This window comes from Cetorhinus maximus, chromosome 17 (assembly GCF_964194155.1).
Source record: "Cetorhinus maximus chromosome 17, sCetMax3.hap1.1, whole genome shotgun sequence".
Lineage (NCBI taxonomy): Eukaryota > Metazoa > Chordata > Chondrichthyes > Lamniformes > Cetorhinidae > Cetorhinus > Cetorhinus maximus.
This window is the reverse complement of record NC_135895.1, coordinates 44,555,800-44,565,148: the sequence shown is the minus strand read 5'-3', so window position 1 is coordinate 44,565,148 and position 9,349 is coordinate 44,555,800. Positions and strand designations below refer to the sequence as shown.

At 41.4% G+C, this 9,349-nt stretch overlaps 1 protein-coding gene across 3 annotated transcripts in view; it reads right to left on the bottom strand.

Annotated features, from left to right (window-relative positions):
- Positions 1-1,025: 1,025 nt before the first annotated feature.
- Positions 1,026-9,349, bottom strand: part of eps15 (epidermal growth factor receptor pathway substrate 15) — a 177,650-nt gene continuing 169,326 nt past the window's right edge. For all 3 annotated transcript variants that reach the window (XM_078561141.1, XM_078561142.1, XM_078561143.1), the window contains one exon: positions 1,026-1,863. In XM_078561141.1, coding sequence (XP_078417267.1) covers positions 1,717-1,863 — 147 coding nt within the window. In that variant the 3' untranslated portion in view covers positions 1,026-1,716. The remainder of the gene's footprint in view (positions 1,864-9,349) is intronic.

The following is a 9,349-nucleotide window of genomic DNA, read 5'->3' as shown; positions in this document are numbered from 1 at the left end:
GAAGGGGGTGTTCGGGATGATTGAGGATTAGACCATGGTGCCGCTGAGGTAACGGTCCCTTGAGAAAGCTGCAAGGGGAGGGGGAAGATGTCATTATCCTGGAGGTGGTACATTCAATGGAGAAGCTGGTGGGGTGGAACTTGAGGACAAGGGAACTTTATTGTGGTTCTGGGAGCAGGCACAAGGGGTAACAGCAGAAGAGCAGAGAAAATATTCTGACAAATCTGTACTACTTGCTTTCGTGTGGTTAAATAATGCATAGAGGAATAACATATAGGCAATAAAAGCCATGGTTCAAGACTCAAAGTTAGGAATGTTCTCTGGCATACTTCAAGTAATTGGGAAATGATAATTGGGAATTCATCAAAAATTTGGAAAAAAGTCACTGGCAGCATGATAAAAGAAAATGCTACCTTCAAAAACTGGGAATCCTTTCAGAATTAAAAAACTCTGATAAAGGATAGATAGGTTGTATGTAAACCAAAGACAAAGAAACTTGCAAGGAACATCAAAACAGCTATAGAAAAGTGTTTAGAAAAGACAGATTGGAGAGAGAAAAGTGGTGGCGTAGTACTGGATGTAGAAGATGATGGCCGAGATTTCCTGGCTCCGCCCAAACAAGCCAGCCAAAAGTCCATTGACTTCGATGGCACCGATAAATCCCATCAGCGGGCGGGACTGGAAGATTCTGCCGGATGATTCTGTGGAAGATGGAAAGCTACAAAATGAATTATTCTAGTCAGGCATCTCCAATACAGATGAAAATGCAAGTTAGCATCAGTGTGGGCATCACCAGGTCAACATTAGCAGGAAGACAGATTGCTCTTATCCATATGATAGAAAGGGTATGTGAGAACCGAAAAGCTATTTTAATGGGAGGCTTCAATTAAATGAATATAAACCGGGAAAACCAAGGTGTGATTTCTTAACCAACTGTGAATTCGTAGACCTATATAGAATGGCACAGATGGAGTTATCTGGATTCAGCGTTATACATTCCAATGGATTAAATGTCTTCACATAAGTTTACATTTTATTTATGTTTATTTATTTATCCAGGCAGTCAGCAATTTCACATGAACATAAAAGGAAAATCGCTTAAAATTTATAAACTGACAAGTTAAAAAAATAAAGCCAGTAAAAAGTTTAGCAGTGCACACGTTTAACTTACAGCAGCAGTTTTAGCAAGTATCCTGAAACCGATGCTCTATACAGTTATACATTGTTAGCAACTGCTGGTTACAGAAACAGTTAATGTGCTACACTTGAAAAGTTTATGATTGTTTAAATCTACTTTGTAACTAAGGTGTAAATATATACAGCTGTTCAATGGCTTGTGTATCCTATTGGACAATATTATTTGAACAGGAAGCTGCTGAAATGGTAGCTCCACTACCAACAATGCAAAGTGGTATAATTAGAACTAAATTGATTGCATTTAATACAGACTTGCATCAGTATTTAGCTTGTACATCACTTTTTTTTACATATACAGAATAAAGGTTATTTAATAGTTCTGAATTAATAGGTTTCACCACACTGATCCAAGTCCAGTATAAGACTCTTCAGTAACAAACTAATAATTTCAGGTAAGAATTTCCAGTATTGTCAAAGTTACTTTAGGTAGCTTCTACATAAAATGTCATTAGTAAGAACAGGGTTGGTTAGGCAAGTCATGGTGACCAGTAACATGAAGACCAACCACATCAGCGTTATTCATGCTTCAGATATTTCAGATTTACTGAGTGCTATGGCCAGTTCCAAATCCTCTTGTTCTTGTTGATTTAGTCTCGCTAGTCGCTCCTTCTCTGCTCGTTCACTTTCTCTTTTGGCCCACTCTATCTGGTCTTCCTCACTGGGGTACTGAAACATTAAAAACAGGACTGAACAGAAAAATACAGACTGTTTCTTACAAATGGCAGGTAGAACATAAGAAATAGGAGCAGGAATAGCCATTCGGTCCCTCAAGCCTGCCCCGCCATTCAATAAGATCATGGCTGATCAGCTCCAGGCCTCAACTCCTCTTTCGTGCCAGCTCCTCATAACCCTTAAGTCCCTGATATTTCAAAGATCTATCTACCTCCTCTTTAAATACTTTCAGTGATCTAGCCTCCACAACTCTCTGGGGTAGAGAATTCCAGAAATTCACCACCCTCAGAGAGAAATAGAAGAGCAGATATGTAGGCAAATTTTAGAGAAATGTAAAAATAATAGGGTAGTAATAGTGGGGGATTTCAACTTCCCCAACATTAACTGGGTTAGTCATACTGTGATAAGTTTAGTGGGAGCTGAATTCTTAAAATGCATCGAGGAGAGCTTTTTAAGCCAGTACGTAGAAGGTCCTACAAGAGAGGTGGGGGGGGTCCTGGACTTAATTTTAGGGAATGAAGCCAGGCAAGTGGTAGAGGTATCAGGGGGGGGGAGCATTTTGCAGATAGTGATCATAACTCCGTTAGATTCAAGGTTGTTATGGAAAAGGACAAGGATGGGCCAGAAATCAGTTCTAAATTGGGGGATGGCCGATTTTAATAAGATCAGATATGATTTGGCCAAAGTGAACTAGGAGCAGCTACTTTTGGGTAAACCTGCATCACAGCAGTGGGACTCATTCAAGAAGGAAATAGGGAGAGTACAGAGCCAACATATTCCAGTAAAGATAAAGGATGGGACCAACAAATCCAAGGTACCCCGGATGTCGACAGATATACAGGATTGGATAAAGAGAAAAAGGGAGGCTTATGGCAGATACTGAGGTCTCAAAACAGCGGAAGCCCTAGAGGAGTATAGAATGTGTAGGGTGGAACTTAAAAAGGAAATTAGGAGAGTAAAAAGGGGGCATGAAAAAACATTGGCAGGTAAAATAAAGGAAAATCCAAAGTTATTTTACAAGTACATTAAGAGTAAGAGGGTAACTAGGGAAAAGAGTAGGGCCCACTAAGGACCACAGTGGTAATTTGTGTGGAGCCGGAAGATGTCGGTAGGGTTCTAAATGAATACTTTGTGTCAGTGTTCACAAGTGAGAGGGACGACATGGGTGTGGAAATCAGGCAGAAGGACTGTGATATAATTAAAGAAATTAGCATAGAAATTGAGGAGGTTCTATGTGGTCTTAAAAGTGGATAAATCTCCAGGCCCAGATGAAATGTATCCCAGGCTGTTGAGTGAGGCAAGGGAGGAGATAGCAGGGGTGCTGGCAATAATTTTCAATACCACTCTGGCCACAGGAGAGGTACCAGAGGACTGGAGGACAGCCAAAGTACCGTTATTCAAGAACAGAAGAAGGGATAAACCAGGGAACTACAGGCCAGTCAGTCTAACATCAGTAGTGGGGAAACTATTGGAAGCAATTCTGAGGGACAGAATCTAATCTATACTTGGGAGAGGCAGGGATTAATCAAGGACAGTCAGCATGGTTTTGTTAAGGGGAGGTCATGTCTGACCAATTTGATTGAATTTTTTGAAGAGATGAGGGCAATGCATTTGACGTAGTCTATTTGGACTTCAGCAAGGCTTTTGATAAGGTCCTGCATGGGAGACTGATAACGAAGGTAAGAGCCCATGGGATCCAAGGCAATTTGGCAAATTGGATCCAGAACTGGCTGACTGGCAGGAAGCAGAGGATGATGGTTGAGGGGTGTTTTTGTGAATGGATGCCCGTGTCCAGTGGGGTTCCACAGGGATCGGTGTTGGGTCCCTTGCTGTTTGTGGTATATATAAATGATTTAGACTTGAATGTAGGAGGGCTGATCAGTAAGTTCGCAGATTACACGATAATTGGTGGGGTGGTAAATAGTGAGGATAGCCTTAGATTACAGGAGGATATAGATGGGCTGATCAGTGGCAAATGGAATTTAATCCAGATAAGTGTGAGGTGATGCACAGGACAGGACAAACAAGGCATGGGAATGCACGATGAATGGGAAGTACTGAGGATCAGAGAGACCTTGGTGTGCATGTCCACTGGTCTCTTAAGGTAGCAGGACAGGTAGATAAGGTGGTTAAGAAGGCATATGGGATACTTACCTTTATTAGTCAAGGCATAGAATATAAGAGCAGGGAGGTTATGCTGGAACTGTATAAAACACTGGTTAGGCCACAGGTAGGGTATTGCGTGCAGTTCTGGAATCCGCATTATAGGAAGGATGTGATTGCATGAGAGAGATTGCAGAGGAGATTTACCAGGATGTTGCCTGGGCTGGAGAGTTTTGTTATGAAGGGAGATAAGATAGACTGGCGTTATTTTCCCTGGGGCAGAGGAGATTGGGGGGGGACATGATTGGGGTGTATAAAATTATGAGGGGCACAGATGGGGTAGACAGGAAGGAACTTTTCCTCTTGGTGGAGGGATCAATAACCAGGGGGCATAGATTTAAGGTAAAGGGCAGGAGGTTTAGAGGGTATGTGAGAAGAATTTTTTCACCCAGAGGGTGGTGGGAATCTGGAACTCACTGCCTGAAAGGGTAGTAGAGGCAGAAACCTTCGTAACATTTAAGGAGTATTTGGATGTGCACTTGCGATGCCATGGCATACAAGGCAATGGGCCTAGTGCTGGAAAATGGGATTAGGATTGTTAGGTAATTGTTTGACCAGCACTGACTCTATGGGCCGAAGGGCCTTTTTTTGTGCTGTAGACCTCTATGACTCAGAGAAGAAATTCCTTCGCATCTCCATTTTAAATGAGTGTCCTCTTATTCAGGAACTATGTCCCGTAGTTTGAGATTCCCCACTAGTGGAAACATCTTCTCAACATCTATCCTGTCAAGCCCCCTCAGAATTTTGTACGTTTCAACAAGATCACCCCTCATTCTTCTACACTCTAATGAATAACGGCCTAACCCGATTAGCTGTTCTTGATAAGTCAACCCTTTCATTCCAGGAATTAGCCAAGTGAATCTCTTTTGAACTGTCTCCAATGCCAGTATATCCTTTCATAAATAAAAGGACCAAAACTGTACACAGTACTCTAGATGTGGCCTCACCAACACTATGTACAGTTGTCAAAAGACTTCCCTATTTTTAAACTCCAACCCCCTAGCAATATAGGCCAAAATTCCATTTGCCTTCTTAATTACTTCCTGCACTTGCATGCTAACTTTTTGTGTTTCATGCACAAGAACATCCAGATACCTCTGTGCTGCACTTCTTTGGAGTCTCTCTCCATTTAAATAATAGTCTGCCTTTTGATTCTTCCTACCAAAGTGTATGACCTCACACTTTCCTACATTAAACTCCGTCTGCCAAGTTTTTGCCCACTCACTCAACCTATCAAGTCCCCTTGCAGATTCCTCATGTCCTCATCACAACATGCCCTCCCACCTATTTTTGTATCGTCAGCAAATTTAGATACATTACACTCTGCCCCCTCCTCCAAATCATTAATATAGATAGTAAATAATTGAGGCCCAAGGACTGATCCTTGTGGCACTCCACTAGTTACGTCTTTCCAACCTGAAAAAGACCTATTAATCCCGACTGTCTTCTGTGTGTTAACCAATCCTCAATCCATGCTAATACATTACCCCCAATACCGTGAGCTCCTATCTTGTGCACCTATGATGTGGCACCTTATCAAATGCATTATGGAAATCCAAATACTTTACATCTACCGGTTCCCCTTTATCAACTCTGCTTATTATATCCTCAAAGAACTCTAGCAAATTTGTTAAACATGATTTCCCTTTCACAGAACCATGTTAACTCTGTTTGATTGCGTTAAGCTCTTCTAAATGTCCTGCTATTTCTTCCTTAGTAATGGGTTCTAGCATTTTCCCAATGACAGATGTTAGGCTGACTGGCCTATAGTTTCCTGCTTTTTGTCTTCCTCCCTTCTTGTACACGGGCATCACATTCGCGGTTTTTCAATCCGTTGGGACCTTCCTGGAATCCAGTGAGTTCTGGAATATTTCAACCAATGCCTCCACTATCTCTGCAGCCACTTCCTTTAAAACCCTTGGATGCAGGCCATCATGTCCTAGCAACTTGTCTGCCTTTAGTCCCATTAGTTTCTCAAATACTTTGTTCCTCGTGATAGAGACTGTTACAAGATCTTTCCTCCCATTAGCTCCTTGCTTATCTGATATCTTTGGGATGTTTATAGTGTCCTCCACCGTGAAGACCAATGCAAAATATTGTTTTAAGTGATCTGCTATTTCCCGGTTTCCCATTATCAATTCTCCAGTCGCATCCTCCAAAGGTCCCACACTCACTTTTGCCACTCTCTTTTGCCAAGCTCTTGCTGTTTGTTTTTATATTTCTTACCAATTTACTTTCATAATCAAATTTCTCCCTCTTTATTAGCTTTTTAGTCATCCAGTGCTGGTTCCTAAAAAATTCCCAATCCTCTGGCCTACCACTTGCCGCTTTATAAGCCTTAATTTTTGATTGAATACTCTCCTCGACCACCTTTGTTAACCACGGGTGGTTCATCCTTCTCATTGAGTCCTCCTTTTTGACCAGGATAAATTTTTGCTGAACGTTATGAAATATCTGCTTAAATGTCTGCCACTGCTCCTTAGTCTATTTTCCTGGCCCGTTTTAGACGACTCTTTCTTCATACCTCTGTAATTGCCCTTATTTAAGTTGAGAACACTGGTTTGGGACCTGAGTTGCTCGCCCTCAAACTGAATTTGAAATTCTACCATGTTGTGATCGCTACCCCCTAGAGGATCATTAACTACGATATTTCTTATTAATCCCATCTCATTATTAGATCTAAAATAGTCTGTTCCTGGGTAGGTTTTGCAATGTATTGCTCTAAGAAACAATCCCTGATGCACTCTACAAATTCGTCTTTCATGTTACCCCTACCAATTTGATTTTTCCAGTCAATGTGTAGATTAAACTCACCCATGACAATTCTTACATGCCTCCATTATTTCCCAATTTATACTTTGCCCTACAGTGAGGCAACTCTTTGGGGGCCTATAGACGACTCCCACCCATGACTTCTTCCGCTTGCTATTCCTTATTTCCACCCAAACTAATTTCACATCACGATCTATTATACCTATATCATTGCTCACCACCGCACTGATACCTTCCTTTGTTATTCCTACCCACCTCCATTTCCTTTTTGCCTATTTTTCCGGAATGTCAAGTGTCCTTGAATATTGAGTTCCCAGTCTTGGTCACCCTGCAACCTTTAATAGTTATCAAGTCATTTATTTCTATTTGTGCCATCAACTCATCTATCTTGTTATCTGAATGCACGCAGCATTTGTAAAGAGCCTTGAGCTTTGACTTTTTACCATTATTACTCATTCTGGTTCTAATTTCTGCTGCATTCTTCTTATATTTTCTGCCCCTTCCTGTCACACTCTGATTATCGTTCACCTCTTCACTTCCTGCACCTCTGCTCTCTCGTTTCTTTTTGATTTTTTAAACTTCCCTTCAATTGAACCCCCCCCCCTCACTAATTAGTTTAAAGTCCCATCTACAACCCTAGTTATATGATTACCACTAGACCCAGAATGGTTCAAATGAAGCCCATCCCAATGGAACAGCTCTCTCCTTCCACAGTACTGGTGCCAGTGTCCCACAAGTCCCCAGTACTGGTGCCAGTGCCCCATGAATTGGAACCCATTTCTCCCACACCTATCTTTGAGCCACGCATTTACCTCTCTAATCTTATTTACCTATGTCAATTTGCACATGGCTCAGATAGTAATCTGGAGATTATTACCTTTGTGGCAAGACAAAAACAAAATCATAGAGTTATACAGCACAGAAACAGGCCCTTTGGCCCATCATGTCCATGCTGGCCATCAAGCACCTATTTATTCTAATCCCATTTTCCAGCACTTGGCCCGTAGCCCTGTATGCTATGGCATTTCAAGTGCTCATCTAAATAGTTCTTAAATGTTATGAGGGTTCCTGCCTCTAACACCCCCTCTCAGGCAGTGTGTTCCAGATTCCAACCACCCTCTGGGTGAAAAAAATTTTCCTCAAATTCCCACTAAACCTCCTGACCCTCACCTTAAATCTATGCCCCCTGGTTATTGACACCTCCGCTAAGGGGAAAAGTTTCTTCCCATCTACCCTATCTATGCCACTCATAATTTTGCACACCTCCATCAGGTACCCTCTCAGCCTTCTCCGCTGTAAGGAAAACAACCCTAGCCTATCCAGCCTCTCTTCATAGCTTTGACTTTTTACCATTACTACTCATTCTGGTTCTAATTTCTGCTGCACTTCTCTGCTTGTATTTTCTGCTCCTTCCTATCACACTTTGATTATCGTTCACCTCTTCACTACCTTGCACCTCTGCTCTCTCATTTCTTTTTGATTTTTTAAACTTCCCTTCAATTAAACGCTCCCCCCAATTAATTAGTGTAAAGTCCTATTTACAGCCCCAGTTATACGATTTGCCAAGACACTGGTGATGTATTTCATACATCGCTAATGTATTTTACACTGACAATAGTGGCACTGCTGATATGATAATAAAATCACAGTCATTTTACCTTTACACCTACACAGATAGCAGTGAGCTAGCAACAAATACAAGTGCTGCCTCTGCTGGACCAATTCATAACTTTGGAGTGGCCTAACAGCTGATCTGGAGGACACTAGCTATAAACTGGCAATCTGTATTGCTGGCCAATAGTTTCTCAGGGTAGAATGGTTCCTGACTGAGTTTATGCAACTCCAAAGTTCTAGATTCAATTATTTCAATAGATTCACTTGAAGTGCACAGGGATATGCACAGCAACCTAACAGGGAAGGAGACTTAACTAGAGTCTCCATACAGCTTAGAAAATTGACTATCTTTCCCAAAGCATTAATATGTTCATTAATACTTTTGTTTACAAACTGGAAAATACTTGAAACAAAAGTACTCTTTTTAGACTCGATTTCCCCTTGAAGGTCAAACTGTTTACTTTTTTTTATGGTTGCCAGATTCGTAAGTTATGTTGCACAGTTGCACACTGAAATGCACAGTCTGTTCACTTTCTCTATTTTTCTAATTTACCGTCAGCACCTCCCCACCCTGCCAATGAGTAAGTAGCATGGAGTGCAGTTCTATAGAGTACTGTTTCTTCAGGGTACTAAACTAGGGGAAATTTTGTGCAGTGAGGGAACAGATGCTGTTCTGGTATTTAAAAAAAAAAGGAACAGTCCAAGAGAGGTAGCAGGAGTCAGCGAGACCTGAGAGCTGAAGTCTAGAGGCATTAAATAAAACTAATAGTTTAAACAAGGTACTAATTAGATTCCAAAAGAGAGAATAGTTTTTTTTACGATTATAGACGGGCAGCTGAGACCTGTTATTTGCAATTCCTGCACCATACGGGAACTTTAGGACACTTCATGCGTCTTGGGGTGCCAATGTGTAGAAAATGTCTCCAGCTGC